The sequence below is a fragment of the Thermobia domestica genome, chromosome 1 (genome assembly GCF_964235325.1).
Source record: "Thermobia domestica chromosome 1, izTheDome1.hap1.1, whole genome shotgun sequence".
Classification (NCBI taxonomy): domain Eukaryota; kingdom Metazoa; phylum Arthropoda; class Insecta; order Zygentoma; family Lepismatidae; genus Thermobia; species Thermobia domestica.
In genome coordinates, this window is record NC_137454.1 from 108,767,589 (window position 1) to 108,784,993 (window position 17,405).

The 17,405-nt window shown below is 34.5% G+C and overlaps 1 protein-coding gene across 1 annotated transcript in view; it reads right to left on the minus strand.

The window, feature by feature from the left end:
- Nucleotides 1–12,403, minus strand: part of LOC145688105 (uncharacterized) — a 97,589-nt gene extending 85,186 nt beyond the window's left edge. The window contains exons 1-2 of the mRNA XM_081761855.1: nucleotides 12,272–12,403; nucleotides 1,726–1,923 (exon numbers count right to left, since the gene is read on the minus strand). Coding sequence (XP_081617981.1) covers nucleotides 1,726–1,923; nucleotides 12,272–12,360 — 287 coding nt within the window. The 5' untranslated portion in view covers nucleotides 12,361–12,403. The remainder of the gene's footprint in view (nucleotides 1–1,725; nucleotides 1,924–12,271) is intronic.
- Nucleotides 12,404–17,405: the final 5,002 nt, after the last annotated feature.

Below are 17,405 nucleotides of genomic sequence, written 5' to 3' on the forward strand. Positions count from 1 at the left end.
TAATCTTGGATATATTTATTCCAATTAAAGAAACCGAACATTTAGAATACGATAATACTAAAATGATGTAAATCCAATTAATTTAAAAGAATGTTCCTAAATATGTGTATTCCAACGGGTAACAAAATTGATCATTAGTATGACTGCGACCATGTGGAAGCTAGTCAAATAAGGATATGACGAAACAAAAAATCGAAAAAATAGAAAAATAAGTTATTATTAATGCACGAAATTTGTAACGATAGTTTTAAAATATTATAAACGCAATGACACTACTACATTTTTATAATATTATGACAATATTATAAGAAAGCTAACACTGAAGGAAAATCTTTAAAAAGGTGGGATTCCTTCAAAGTATTTAAAAGTCTTTATAGATACGGAAGTCATTACAGAATATAATCCAATATACCGCTTAAAGGATCTGTCCACGTGCAGTGACCAGAGAAAAATAATAATTGCTTTATTGATAATTTTATAATCTAATGACTTTTTCTTTGTTGATTCCTACATTATCATACAGTCAAAAAAAATACTTTTTAATCGCTTCGCCCCCAACTCTGATTGGAAAGTATTTTCGTTTGATAACATGCGATGATTCTTGTGGTTCTAGACGTTTGTATTAACTCATATTACTCAGACTTAGTGAACCCTAGGTTGATGAAATGAAAACAATTTTATTCAGCGAAGAACATCCTATCTTTTTCTTAATATTTGTTTAATGATATCTCTATGCAGAATAATATAAATCCACCTGAAGAGTTTACATCGAAATTAAATGTGCAATGTATGAAGACAAACCATCCCAAAAAGGAATATAATCTCATGTATAATTGTTTGAAGCTGTTTATCTACCTAAATGTACCATAAAATATTACAAATTAGTAATAAACATTTAGAATTGTTTTCTTTACAAGTTAGAATAATTCAAAAACGTATCTTGAAAAATTAAAATTTAGACACTATCTTTGTTGGAACAAAGATTGAAAATTTAAAATATTGACAGATAAACACACTAGCCATTTAGTCACGAGTATGTGCTGTAAGAATGAAGTTAAGGCATCGATAAATACTGAACTTGAAACAAATACAGCAGGAATATAGCGTCACAAATTCACCCGTAACAATATATTGTATTTGTTAGTAATAATATTTTTAGAAGAAAATATTCGTCGTGAAATTATATATATTAAGTAAACTCTTGCCTAATAATTTACAACTGGTCACTGTATGACGTAGAGAACAACTTGTTACAATTTGGAAATAGGCAGAGATAAAGGCGGACCAAACGAGTGAAAATGACGAAGTTGGGAAATGAAACAAAATAAGGTGAACGCGTATTCATAGATCCGAGAGTAGTGTATCTGCAACTACATAAACTATAGAATTTATGTTCTTCATCGTTTGTCATCACTGGCATTTTCCTTTATCAATACTGATCGCTTGTGTGCACCTTTCTCCCTCTGTATAGGTTGTGAGAGAAAGAACAGCAAACGGTCACGTCACAGAGCATCGGATAGAAATAATTGCTCTAGCCCTAGATTATTTCTTATATGAAAAGCAATGAGTTCATCATTAAATAATTTTGATGATTCGTCTCATCCACGAGCTATGTAGTCAATAATAATAATAATAATAATAATAATAATAATAATAATAATAATAATAATAATAATAAAGAAATATTGATATTTGGTGATCCATAAAGATTTTTAATTCACTCACTGTTTAGTTACACTTTTCACTTTCCGGTTGAGTACTTTTTGGGGACAGAGTGTTGTTGCTGGAAGGGGTATCCGCCATTCGTTGTACGTCCTCTCTATAGTCACCACCACTGGGTTCTCCTGGAACTTATTCCATGATTCGAAAATGAGATAACTCGTTATTGCAACGCCCGTCAGGAACAGAGCGATCCACATAAACCTGAAAGAAATTAATAAAATATGTTACGATGTTTGATGTTATAGTACGTACACTTGCCTATCTTTTAAAAAAAATGATATAGAATTGACTAGTTCACTTCTGTATATTATACACATTAGGGTGGACACGTTTGTTCAGAAAATTCCTGTTCGAAAAATTAAAAAAACGAAAACTGAAAACTTTTCGAATTAGCTGAAACGGAAATTTTTCCGAAAAACAAATTTTTTTTCGAAAACCGAAAAATGAAATTTTCGAAAATCGATAAACAGATTTTTCAAAAAAGGCCATCCCTAATACACATACGGAGTTATTCTTTACGTAGGAACAGCTACTCATTTGACTATCCAGAAGCTATGGAACGGCCGACCCGAACACAGTGAGCTTAATTGGTTTTACGGAAATTGAAAATTGACTTTTGTCCAGGTACATATATTAATTATCAGGTTGCCTAAAAAGTATTGAGGTTTTGGGGGTAAAATTTGAAAATACACTTATTGGGATTTCAAAATCAATGTTCTGAATGGGCGTATGTGCCGCTTTGTTCAATGACCTTGTGTCATTTTTCTGGCAACTCCATAATTTGTCGGTATGTCACTACTATGACTTCCGCCCAAAAATTATGACACGTTTTTCTCATAGGCCCTTTATGAAATCAACAAATTAGACATGGCGTCCTGTAGATACCGAAACAAATCATAACGTGACAATGCCGGTTCCGAGCAATACGGTGGATGGATTAATCCTGTCAGCAAAGTAATATATTTCTGATGAATGATATGTCATTAGTCGATGTATGAGGTTTTGCGTTGTCAGTATGGCATACGACATTTTTCTGTTGACCAAATTTTTTTATTAATTTCTAGATGCACTTACTTTAATTGTTGACAGAATAAACTTGAGGCTATCTCTCTGCTCGGCGCCCTTCCATGATGCACAATGCAATGCACGATGCCGTTCCAAACCTACCAATGAAGAGAATAACTTTCCTAGTGGATCCAGAATTTTCTTGAGGGATCCCAATTGTGTGTATGTGTGTGTGTACTGCTAAATTTAACTTTGATTATTAAATTTCAGTTTGGGTATACCTTATATTTGACATCTCTATATTACAATAAATTCACTTGTTTGGTCCTTTATGTGTGTCTGTGTGTGTGTGTGTTGTGTGTGTGTGTGTGTGTGTGTGTGTGTGTGTGTGTAATTTGTCGTTTATCAACAGGTTCGTTTCATTTCGTTCGTTTGTTTGTTTATCACCTGGTTTTGTTAGGCTATAAGCTAAAAGATAAAAATATTTTGAGCAAACTACATATTCTGCAGATACATTGTAGCTTTTCACATTCCAAAATTGAAATTATGATATGCAGTGAAATAAATTGGTATTTTTATATGACTTCAAAAATAAAAAATAATATTAGCATTATTCGTGGATTTTGTTTCTTGCTACCTCATAAATTCGGCTCAAAAAAGGAGAGATATTAAGTTGTTTAACTGTAGTGTTTCTTTCAGCCACAGAATCTGGAGCTTTCCTGGAGTTGACCAACTCCTTCCAAAGCCAGCAGGAACTAAACAAAATTGAACTGGGATTATATGTCACTCTTCTGTAGGATATGACCTTTAGCAACTAGTGACTCAGTTCAGCCCCTCACACTTTGATTCTGTTCACTTTGATTTTTTGGAAGAATGTCTATTCAGCTTTTTGCAGTGAGTAGTTAGTAGTTACATGTTCCTTCTGAAACAGGAGCAGCGCCAGAAATTTTGAAATAATGTAACTGATTTGGAATATTTCTTCATAAAGTATTTACTTATAAATTCCGTTCTTCAGCTTGTTGAAAATCTTTTCAGTTTTCAACAGTTTGAAATCGCTGTCCTTCATCTTTTAAGTAGTTATGTCTGACGAGTATCAAAATGTTTAACGGTGCGAGAGATAACGGGGCGTATCGTTAAAAAAACCATCTCGAATATTTTTGTATTTTTTTTCCATCATGTTATACCTTCGGGCTCAGAAGGATAACTCTCTTCATTAATGCACAAAAGGATGGTGAGTTCGGAGGGGACATAAAATATCACCGTTGTAACACTTGAGAATATTATCTTGTTGGTACTAGCAGTTGAATGAGAGGAATTTATTGATCTAATATATTGACATAATACATACTCCTGTCTCATGCTGTTGAAAAAACACACACAAAAAGTTATGTTTTCCCTTGAGGAAGCACACAGTCCCTTCTGGATCTGTCGCTAAGACAGGAAGTTAAGATTTCTTTCTTCATACTCAAAAGAATCGAAGGTTCGGAGGAGAATGCAAAATATTGAAACGTTTAAACACTTGGGTATGTTAGCTAGTTTCTACTAACAATAGACTTTGTATAGATTATTAGTCTGATATATCAGCACAAAAATTGTTTAGTCATTTGATCGCGTTGGAACATCACAGAATAATTACTTCAGGGAGTGTGCAGTCCCTTCTAGATCTACCGATTTACCACTGTTCCGCTGAAGATTTATATCTCTTCATTCAGCACCAAGTATACTATCCTCTATAATACTTGGAGATATTAATTAGCTTGTACTAACAATAGATTCTTGGTTCTCATTCCATTTTTAAGTATATGTGTATTTCATCCTATGATTGACAGCAATAATAAGGGAACTACCGCCAGAGAAATATTGGATAAGCCCACAAATTATTAATACATATTAAAACTAGAATGGCATAAGGACTCTTGCATTGTGCACAGCATAGCACACATTCCCTTCGATAGTTTCCAATTTGGACCATTTGTTTTCTGGTAAATAGCTACCAAAGCAATACATTCCTATTCCATGTAATCCACATTTTTGGAACTTCTATAGCAGAATCTTTTTCGGATATTGAAGCAAATGCTTCAGCGCGTTCCAAAAATACTTTAATTATCATTTTGTTATTATCTATGTTTTTACTAATAAATTCTGTCAATTTATATATAGCATCTAATGTATTTCTACCACTTTGGAACCATTCTGATTCGTTGGAAAGATAATATTTTGTTCCATAGAAACAACTATTCTATTTTCTAAATTTTCCCAATAGTTTGGCACAATTAATGGGTAATGAAATTGGTTTATAGTTATTTATTTACATCAGTTCTTGAGCCTTTTTTGTGCATAGGTTTTATGAGTGAAATTTTGAATTCATCCCGCAACGTTCTCATTTTTATACTTAAGTTAAATACGTAACGTTGTGTTTTGAAGTTATGATATTTACTTTTCTTAATTCATTATATTTATTTAATTTATTCCAAGTGATGCTTCTGATTTTAATTGGCTAATGATTTTCTTAAAATCATGTTCAGTGATGGGACTGAATAAAATATGGAATCAATTCTCTTTATTTTAGTTTGAGTAGTCTGGAAATAGACTGTTTTGTCCATTTAACGTTTACCTCACACTTCGAAAGTCTTCACTGACCATATATTTACTAATGACATGGAGTCTTCTTCAAATTTTTCCAACATATTCTCCTGTATGTAATTCATATATATTTCTATTTCATTCTTACCATTTTCGCATTCGGGAGGTTGTGGGTTCGAATCCCGCTACCGACCATCCTGACTGAGGTTTTCCAGGGTTTCCCTCAGGCCTACCAGGCAAATGGGGGCTTACTCGATCAGTCAGTGTGGTGCTTATACGGACGATGGGGAAGGTACCAATATGACTGAGTACGATAACAATTTTGTGATGACCAGATAGCTGATAATAACTGTTAGGGAGCAACTTGACTTGTAAAGTGTTCGCAAGCTGACCTTGTTAGTGTCTTCAAAAGGTTGCTAACACCTGCACCAAATCACAAGGCACGGGATAGTTACACCTCATTAAAGATGTCGGACGTCGTAAACTGCAAAGTTGATAAAGAAAGAGGCTAGGCGAACATGATGTTGGTGTGTACCCAACAGATTCGATTTGAAATATTATGTTATCGGAACGAAATATGGCAAACTTACAGTGTATTGGGTTTTATTTGCCATTTGTGGCCCAAATGTGCAGTTTGTGTTGTTTGCCGTTTCCTATACAGAAAGTTCCAAGTTGAGTTCACAAGAAAAGTCACCCGCAATTGTATGTCCTTCTTGAAGCGCCTACACATGAACGTATTGTTCAACAACTCACTCCCTCCGGACTATTTGATCCGTCGAAGTTGACATTATATTCACATACATTATTACTGTCCATGTTAGTTAACAGAAATACATGTTTTCTTTTTTTGTTGTTGTTGTTTGATTCAAAAGTGGTATAATTAAATAAGAGTAAAATCATAATCACGTACACGGATTGTTTTTAGACTTTCAAACTACGCTGTTAATAAGGTATTTTGTAAAAACACATTCACACAGGTTACACAACATATATATATATATATATATATATATATATATATATATATATATAGATAGATAGATAGATAGATAGATAGATAGATAGATAGATAGATAGATAGACAGACAGATAGATAGATAGATAGATAGATAGATAGATAGATAGATAGATAGATAGATAGATAGATAGATAGATAGATAGATAGATAGATAGATTCACTTATGTTAATAAGTTTGTCTCGTTAAAACGTTTAACTTCAGATCAAACATAGCAAATTTTATCAGAAAATTAAAATAAATATTCTATTAATTCAATATATATTTAAATCTAAAGGCCCACATCTCATATAGCCTCGCTGGTGAACGGGACTTTAAACTCAAAATCAATTTAATTCAATACATTTCAGAATAATTTTCGTTGAAATTATACTTACCGATACACATATTTCAATGAAAAAGATTTAAAAATGTGGGTTCCAAACCCTAACAATTAGGAATAACGGCAAGTGTAGCGTATTTGTGTGTATAACATATAACTAGACTTCGGATTTTTGCATATTTGCATGTTTTATTCCTGATGTGATATTGGTATGCTCTTTAAACAGAAATTCGTTTCAGCTGTTTTGGGGCAAAATAGCAGAGTTTTATAGTGCATATATTTGCATATTTCGGAGGTTAGTGCATGTTTATTTCGTTATTGCATATAAATGCATATTTAAAGGAACGAACAAATTGATAATGTTTAACGTTCGACAACTTTCTTTATAAGTGGAATTTCAAGTTTCTAATATAAATAGACTCAAAATCTTTAAATGGTTCATTATTGTAGGTTTAGAATATCTTCCAAGTTCATGTGAAAGAAGAATAACAAAAGATTGGGGGATTCATCCTACTAGCAATGATGCATGAATGTCAGCTTTTTGGAAGAAGATACAAATAACGATGTCAAATCACCTACAACAAAATTTCTACGTCTCTCATCTCGGCAGTTAAAGTTGCTACTGTTGTGTGTGTGTGGATTTGAAATTGTGTGGTCGTGTGGCTGTATAGGAATACCAAAAGAAAAATCTGGGTCCATTTAGTTTAGTGTGACATCTTCTAATTCGAATTTTAACTAACTCAGAATTTTGTCCACCTTTTGTCCATTTTTGTCCACCCAAGAATAAAAATTGTACCATTCTAATAAACGAGGGAGGAACATTTCTAATTTTCGGCCACTTCTATTACCTTTAGCGCGACAGCTTCAAATTCGAATTTTAATTAGCTCAGAATTGTGTCGAATTTTTGAACATTTTTGTACCACGAAGAATAAATTCTGTACTATTGAAATAAACCAGGGAAGGTAATTTAAAAAATTGACCACTTAGATCACCTGTAGTGAGACATTTTCAAATTCGAATTTCAAGTATCTTGGTGGTACAAAAACGTACAAAAAATAGGGAAAATTCTAAGATAGTTAGAGTTCGAATTTAAAGATATCACTCTCCTGGTGATCGAAGTGGCCAAAATTTTGAACTGGTCCTCTTTTGTTAATTTGAATGGTACAAATTTTTTATGGTACAAAAATGTAGGAAATTGGATAAATTCTGAGCTAATTAAAATTCGAATTTGAAGATGTCGCACTGCACGTAATCGAAGTGGTCAATTTTTGAAATGACCCTCCCTCGTTTATTTTCATGGTACACATTGTTTTGTTGGTGGTACATGAATGCACAAGAGTTGAACAAAATTTTAAGCTTGTTAAAATTCGAATTTAAAGATGTCGCACTACGGGTGATCGAAGTGGCCAAATTTGAAATGACCCTCCCTCGTTTACCTGAGTTGTACATTTTTTTCTGGGGTGGACAGAATTGAATAAAATTCGGAGATAGTTGAAATTCAAATTTGAAGATATCGCACTACAGCTGATCAAAGTGACCAAATTTTGAACTCCCTCTGTTAATTTGAATGGTACAAAATTTGTTCTTGGGTGGACAAAAAATGGACAAAAATCGGATAAAATTCTGAGCTAGCTAAAATTCGCATTTGAAGATGTCGCCCTACAGGCGATCGAAGTGGCCGAAATTTTCAAATGACAAGGGATGCGCACGAGCCGAGTCGAGACAGGATCGTGCGCATCCCTAAATTACCCTCCTTTGTTAATTTGAATGGTATAATCGTTTTCTTGGGTGGACAAAAATGGACAAAAATTGGACAGAGATGTCGCACTACAACTAAATGGGCCCGAAAAATCTTCTGAAACAGTGGATTGAAGTTGAGAGACGTTAACAATTCAAGAAGAAAATATATGACGCAAAGTGTATGCTAAACAAGTAATATTTTCAAAGTAAGCAAGCTTGATTTCAGAAGAGGGCATTTCTATTATTTTCAACAACAACAGCTTAAACGTCAGCAGCGCTCAATTGTTTGGCCTCCTTATATTTTCAAAGCAGTTCCAAGCCTAATAAGGAGTTTATACAACTGTGAAACAACTCAGATGTGGCATTTTTTTTTAAATACTCCACAGAGTTCATCCTAAAGGAACCGTTGAAGAATGTATTTGAGAAAGAAATGAACAACCCTTTGGAAATGAGCTCTAAATTAATTAAAATATTTGCTTTACAAAATCTAAAACTTGTCACAGCAGTTACTTTCTGCAAGGAGATAAGTTCCCAAGTTTTCCTTTAAGGACTTTATGAGAGTATTTAAATATAAGCTTGTGTTGATTTGATACGCACCTCGGTTTCTCGAAACGTAACTCTTCTACTAAGTCTTCTGTTAGGTTTTCGATAACTTTACCTTCTTCCTCTTCATGCTCCACGTCTCGCTCAAATCACTTTATTCCATTTTAAAGTATCAATATTATACATTGCAAATCATTACTGTTTGAAACAGCCAATGTTACGCTAGAAGCAAATATTTTGGGATTTACACATAATTGGATACAAAAAGTAATTTCAAGTGGATTTATTTTCTTTTAAATAAGAACATAAGGTTTTTGAATACAGGTTTTTAATACAGAAAAACTGCCTTCAACAGGTCCCTTATTAAACGGAAATTTATTTTAAACGGAAATATTTCACCGTACCATGAATTTAAAGGTAAATGAACATGGTTAAATTCTCTTGATTAGGCGAAACCTGTGTTGCGAAGAACAGATGTTAAAATATATTTTTAATGGAAAGTTTAAATTCCGGAATAGCCGGAATTTTCAAGCATTTAGAATTTTTTTCGACATTTTGTAAAAGGTTAGATATATGAACTACGTTTTCTGTAAAGGCCTTCGTTTAGTTGTTACAAGACCCGAAACCAGCCACAGAGGTTTGGGGGGAGGGCATGAATATGTTAGGGTGGTCAAGTCATCAAAAGTTTTCTTACAAATATCTAAATTCTGTTTTTCGTATTGAGGTCTAGAGGGGGCACAAAAAGTGTTAGGGGGCCTGGCCCCCTAGCCCCCCTGTAGTTGCGAGTTTGCTTGTTGCCCTACATATTTAACCTTTAATCCACCGCCATGTAAGGCCCTAGATACAGTGCGACTTTTTGAACGAAGTGCAATTCACATAGTAATTTCCAAATACCAATAACTCGTTCTCTAGCTGGTTTAGAGACATGGAATAAGGAGCATAATATACACAATAGTTCAAAAGGGAGCCAACAGTAGAGGGAAAAGCGCTGAAAAGAGCATAGCATCTACTTTTTGTCTTGGCCTTTGAAACCGTAGGTAGGCTTTTTTTTTGGGGGGGGGGGTGGTGGTTAAGTTTTATGTGCATTAATTTGAAGCACAAATAAATACTGTAATCGAATACGGTAGGCCTATGTACACAACTTTATTTTATCTCGCTATATCCATGATAAGTATGTACATCACTTAATTTTTTAAAACATACATCTATCTTCGTTAACTTTAAAACCTTTAACCCTTTTAAATTCTTGCCTTTTTCGGCGTTTTTCTTGAGTCTCAGATAAGCAGCGACAGTGTCATTCCTATTTATCCTAGGATCATGGTTTATACCTCGTTTTTATCAGAATGGAGCAGCCTTTCAAACGGTACCACTTACATGTCCCTATAGTATAGCAGAAGGGAATTATTTGAGGGAAAATCGGGATATTTTACCAAAAAAAAAAACTTCTTCAAATTTTGGGGCCCCCTGCGGCTCTACCGGGTCTGCGCACAAACCTCCACAAATTTGGAAAAATACTATGTAGTGTACTAATTACTTGTGACAAATTCGAATTTCCTGTCTTGAATAGTAAGGGTGTTTTTTTTTTACCCATGTTGAGAGAGCAGCAAAAAAAGCGCCCAAAATTTCCCTAACATGCACCCTACAATTTTTTAAAAAAATTCTGACACGCCCCTAATGATCGTAAAATTATGGTTCATATGTCGTTTTGTTCAGAATGGAATAGCCTTTCAGATGGTATCACCCTCATGTCCCTCGGTCATCTCTAAAGAGAGAAAAATGAGGAAAATAGGGGTTTTTGCTGAAAAAATCCCTTTTCCCGGTTTGGAGCCCTCTGGCGCGGTCCTGAGTAAACATAGAGATCCAGAAATCCCTTTCAAAAATACTACGTAGAATACTACTAGGCTTTCAGAAAGTACCACTCAAATGTCCCTATCATGTAGCCGAACGGACCAAGAATCGCGAAAGTGGGATTTTTGGTCAAAAATATCCCTTTTTTACCCTTTTGTCCCTCTGAACTCCACTTTTATATTGACGAAGAGATCCGAAAAAATTTCCCATAAAAACTAATTGGTCCACTAATTGTTTAGGGAAAATGTTAGGATTCTAGGATTAAAGAGAAACTCATCAAAAAATCATTATGGCTCATCAGTTAGACCTCAGTAAAAGAAAAATAGGGAATTTCTAAAATGATGGCGTCATACCCCCTATGTTCTGACGCTCGGAAGCGTATAGACCCTTCCAAGGCTTTCTTGAATGCCTGCTCTCTTGTAAAATATAAAAAACGGAACTAAATAGCATTCTTAGTTCTCTTGTAATCGAATCTTTAAGACACTACAATATCGGTCGAAAACGACCGAAAAAACTTAAAAGGGTTAATGGACATTTTTGAGAGTCCTGTTCAATTTTGCTAGTTAGGTGTTTTATTATATGCTTATGCCAGAAATCTTTATTTACTTCTCAGAGTATATTTATTCTTTATTGACAGATACTTGGTGCATTATTTTTTATTTGCAAATATATATATATATATATATATATATATATATATATATATATATATATATATGTATATATATATTGTTATATAAGTAGATGTATATTTTAATTTCACATCCAGACTTTGAACTGTTTGAACCCGAAGATATTCAAGAAACCGTGGACGCTTGCGGAGCTAAAAGCATTAAAAGTGGCCATGCGTTTATCAATACTCATTTCAGTTTGATTTCAAAGATCATAACGAGATTAGAAGAGCGATGATTAGGAATTTGTAGTGCATTTGAGCAGTTTGATTCAACAACGAAAGAGACACCACCAAAACCAATCGGACAAGCATTGTTTCGAAATGCACAGTCAATAGATGGGGAAAACCCTGGCATAAAATTCTTGTCTAAAGTAAATAAAGTGTTCATGGGAACAACGACGCACGAGTTTCATATTTATCGCCAAGTAACATTGCTTCTTTGAAATACCGTCTCTTAACGACTCGTGACACGGAAGGGACATTTTCCATATAGAGTAATGTTTTGACTGATAAATGCAGGGTTTTGCCAAAAAGCACGGAAAAATACATAGTTGTATATTGTAGCATGAATGCATCATAGTTATACACAAAGTATTGGTCATGTAATACACCTTTTTTCTCTTTTTCCTCATTTAACTTTAGCTTTTGAATGGTGCATACCTACTAATTTTAGTGCATATTTGCATATTTTCAGTGCATATTTTCGTCATTTTTAGCGCATATTTGCATGCATATTTTGCCGTTTTTAGTGCAGTTTCAGATGTACGCAAAACTACCTCTTAAAACAAACTAGATGATACTTAAAGCATTAAGTTTACCTTTCGGCTGTTGATCTTTTCTTCCTTGCTGCTTCTCCAAGACCATGGAATGTCGTTTGCAGTAGGACCTCTCTTAAACCATGTAACATGTCTTTTTATCGTTGAAATAGGAATGTAGAACTTTATATTGGCTATATAAAAGAATAAAAATTACTCAGGAACATTTGGTATGATATTTTAAATTTAAATTATAAGGACAATCTATAACTTTCTTAAATAACATATTCAATATATATATATCAATTTTGCAGATAATTGAAAGAAGGAAGTAAACTGGTTGGTGTATTTCTTAAATATAAATTACATAATGAAAGACATGATTGTAGGCATGGTAAAGGGAAAAGGATTAAGGGAGAGAGAAAAGCAGATTAGGGCTGTTCCGATAATCGAGTAATCGATAACAATTCGATAAAATTTCAAAACCGTTTCATCGATAAAGAATTTTAATTTTATCGAATTATCGAACTTTCGAGACTCCCGAAATGTTCGATACTCTCGAAATGATCGAGACTCCCGAAATGTTCGAGACTCTCGAAATGATCGAGACTCCCGAAATGTTCGAGACTCCCGAAATGTTCGAGACTCTCGAAATGACCGAGACTCCCGAAATGTTCGGGACTCTCGAAATGTTCGAGACTCTTGAAATGTTCGAGACTCCTGAAATGTTCGGGACTCCCAATATGTTCGAGACTCTTGAAGTGTTCGCGGCACTCGAAATGTAAGAAACATTAGACAACTTCGAGACACAAGAACTCTTCGAGAGTCTCGAATTGTTTGAAAGCAGCAAATACAGAAATATATCAATATGATCGCATTTGTCGAGTCGCTTGAATATTTTGAAAAGTTCGGGATTATCGGAGTGTTCGGAAGAAAGAATGAATTTGAGGTTATCATAGTTGTATATAATATGTATTACATATATGCAGAGTGTTTATTTTAAAACTTCTCTCCTTAGCAATGAAGTGAAGGAAAAGTTTTTAACCCACAGATCTGTATAAGGTTTAAGCAGTCTGTCAGAAGAGAGAAAGAGGAAGAGAAAACATGCATCACCTGAATGGAATTGGAATCCAAGACACCATTAGTCTACTAATAGTCACTTTGCCGATTGCGCCAATAACGGGGCAGGCAGAAAAATAATTTTAATATGATTTCGACGGTTTAATTTAAAGTTCTGTATAGAGATAGCTACTGATATAGGTAGAGGTAAGGAAAGTCGATAAGGCTGAAAACTTATCAAACTTCCGTTTCGAAAATTTACTCTCCGGCGCTCGAATGCCTTCGAGTATTTGAGATTGTCGTTAAACAAACCTTGAGAATTTTGGGTGCGAAGCTCCCTAATACAGGCCGTCCTGTCTGTCTGTTTGCATGTGGCATCCGACGATAACTTTCGAACGGATTGTCCGATTTTGATGAAACTCATTTTAAAATGCTCTCTTTTGCTTTTACCAGACACCTATTGTTTTGGTTAGGGGATTTGGCCATACCACAAGGGGATTTTTTTCCGAATTGAAGTATTTGTTCTTACTTTGGGCGTAGGCGTGTGAAAGCTACGATAACTTTCGAATGAATTATCCGATTTTAAAGAGGATTGGTCTAAATGCATATGGCAGGTATCTGTTGCTCTTGGTTACTTTACAATATTTGATTTTGTGTATAAGATGCCGTGCGGCTCTGGGCATTACCAACCTCAGATTCAATGCGTACCTGGGAGGGGGGATGCGGCCAAAGCGTGGTGCCGACAACACCACATTCATCTACGACTGAGGGCACACTCCCTACATGCCCTCATGGCATGATGCTATGCACAAGGGAGAACTTTACATATGACAGAACGAAGACTAAAGGAAAATGAAATGAAGTGAAATCTTCCAGTTTAATGACCTACTATTATGTCTGTTAGGCTAAGGGAGAAGTATGATTAAGGCAAGTGAATGATGATGGAATAATTGGTGGAATGGGAATGTGGAAGGAAACGGGAGTACGCCGAGAAAACCCACGGACACGATGTTGTCCACCACAAACTTACTTCGTCGGGGATCGAACCATGGAGGGACAAAAGGGATGAAGGGGAAAGGAGAAAAACACACATCCTCTGACTTACATTTCAATGGCTCTGATTCAATTTCCATATCAAATTAAAATAACTTCCGATCACTTCTTAAGGAAAAATAGAAAACATTATTTCCTCAAGAGTTCTCTCAGCTGCTTTGTATATTGTTGCAAACAGACTTTCAAAGAAAGATGGTCGTGCAGTTACTTGCTTTGCAGTTGTTGAAAGAAATATTAGACCCTATCTCTCCTGTTGTGTCCTGCATACAATAGACTACTTATCATTGTTTCTTTCTTTTAAGAAACAAGAAGCCAATGTCTTTAAAACCGATTACGATTACATTGCACTTCGGTTGTAATCAGATTTTTCTATGGGAAACAAGGTTATACTGCTAATTCAAGCTGAAACGGTACTGGAAAGTGTGTTCAAGTTACTGAAGTGAAAATGTCAGCGAAAAGATCATATGGGATATTTGGATCATTCTGAAACTTGGATATTTGGATAGGGCACATACTAGTTCCTAAATAAAATTTTGACCCGACTACGGTAGATCCTATAGTATTGGAGCTATGAACCTATAAAGTTCATTTATTCATGTTTTCGGCATCCTGTAACTCCAAAAGGAAGCATTTGTGCACCCAGGTTGGTCAAATTTTTTTGTTTTATCTTGGTCTCAGGATAGGGTTGCCATATTTTGAAATTAGAAAAGCGGGGGATTCTAAACCGTAAGTACTGATGTGAATTTGTGTATTAGAAATACTGACGATCCTTCTGACCATTTTTTTAGTGATTTCTTTGTTAAGTGACACTTCCAATGTACTTATCTAACAAAACTGAAGTAAAGAAAATTTAGTTTTTGCCTTTAATGTTTTATTAAGTTCAACAAATGTGAGTCTCAAATTGTAAAGTAAGTATTAAATAAGTATTACAGTAAAATATCTCTAATAAGGATTTCTCTAAGACAAGTTTTCAAAAAAAAAGCAAGCGATATATGGCAGATGTTCATACGGTTTTCTCTCTAAGGAATACAAAATAATTTCTAAACTTTTATCGTAAGAAAGCTAAAACATATTTAGGAGTCTTGGTCCATCTCTTATAAAATTTTTGATCATTTTCAAAGATTTCTACTTGAAATCATACTAACATACGAAAATACCACAGTTTCACAATATATGAAATACAGTATAAACATTTTAAAAGAAAAGATACTAATAATGAATCTAATCTAAACAATATGCTAAGGATCCGTAGGTTCAATTTGCAATCATTTCTGAATATATAAAGACTAGTTGAACATATAGATTACGTAACAACATAGACGTGTTCAGTTGAACTGGACAGAATTTATCAAAGAAATACGCACCCATGAGATCATACATTAGTATTCATGGGTTGAACCAAAATGTTTATGATTATGCCAATTTTTTTACATTTTTCATGCCCTTTAACTTCCTTTAAAAAATCTCGATGGCATAAAATCTTATTATAAAATTCTACGCATGATACGTCTTTCATATTGTAGAAAGCCAGTGGTAATAATTTGACAGTTTTTGCGTTCATCTTGTTTCTGTCATCTGTCCATTCGCGATTGAGATTGACACAGAAATGTAGCGGTTTACGTTGAATATAACAACACTTTATCAACAAAGTCGTCTTAGATTTTTCTCCAATCCGAAAAAGCGGGTGGTTTTTCGTGATTAAGAGATGATTAAGCGGGGGACGAATATAAGACCTGAAAATCTGCTTGTATCCGCTAAAATTAGGTAATGTGGCAACCCAAACGTTGGCGGTGTTGTTTTGAAACACTCTATATAAAATAATGCACCACGTTATTCTAAATTGATGCAAAATTCTTACGTTTTTAAAACCTACATTATTCGTCCAGGAAGCAATCTGCCTCCACCCAACGACGCTTCTGGATCCGCTAGTGTGTGGATTCATCATAATGTACAAACCAACTGTATAGAACATATGTTACACTGTATATTCACTGTCGAGGAAATAGATTTATTTCCGTTTTTCACCTTCATTAAACTTAGTGATGATTTCAAGGTTTCCCCCGCGTAGTCTTATCATACGTTCTAGATTCAAGCCCGATCCGGAAAATTGTCTGGGATTAACTAATGCCCGAAATTTTAGGGAAAATGGAAAACTGGGAAATTTCGCTGTGTTTGGTCAAGTGCTTGGCTTGCAATTCTGTCTTGTGCTGATATTTATGAAAAAATCAATAACGATAAGGTGTTCTTCGCAAGAATACTTTACTCAGGAAAATAATTAAGACAATAATATAAAAAATATATTTTAAGTATAGAAAATGAGTATAAGCATTTTAGGAAGTTAAGATTAGACTTTTCTTAACTTCTCAATAAACACACAGATCATTCTTAAAAATATCCGAAATTATGGTAATCCTACCCCGGGAGATTTTGAATACACGGAGGGTGAAAGTAGCAAAAATACTGGTAAACCACGGTAAACATGATCAGAGATATGTTTGTGGGGAAATATTCCTCCTAAACAACCCCTGAAATCACCACTGATTTGACTAACATTTATTTTACTGAAAGGCTAAAGGGGAAATTTGCGCCCAAAACATCATCATATCTGATTGCGGCAATGTGTGAACTAGTGGCCATTAAGAGAAAGCAAACACGACAGAAGATAATACATTTGGCTTATAAATAAAATTTTGCTATAACATTTTAGCAACACCGTGCGCGATTAATATGGTTGAGGTGTTGGGCGTATACTATATCGTATGAAGAGCAAATTACCCTATTTGTACGTTTAAGACCGTATCTCTAGCAACACTAATACACTAGCTGTTAGCAAATAACAAACAAGAGAAAAAATTCAGGGAAAAATGAACGCTTTCTGTGTGGGGGGAGGGGGAGGGGACGAAAAAGCAATCCCTTTGTGCACGCTTTCCTTTCTCCTCGCAAGTACAACTTTGCAATAACTTATCAGATTAAAAAAAAGTTGTTTGATTAGTTTGGCTGCAAGAAGGAATCATTGGAGAGGTGAAGGAACCGAACTGTCCATCACTACCTTTGATAATACCCGAAACTTCGATAATACTCGAAA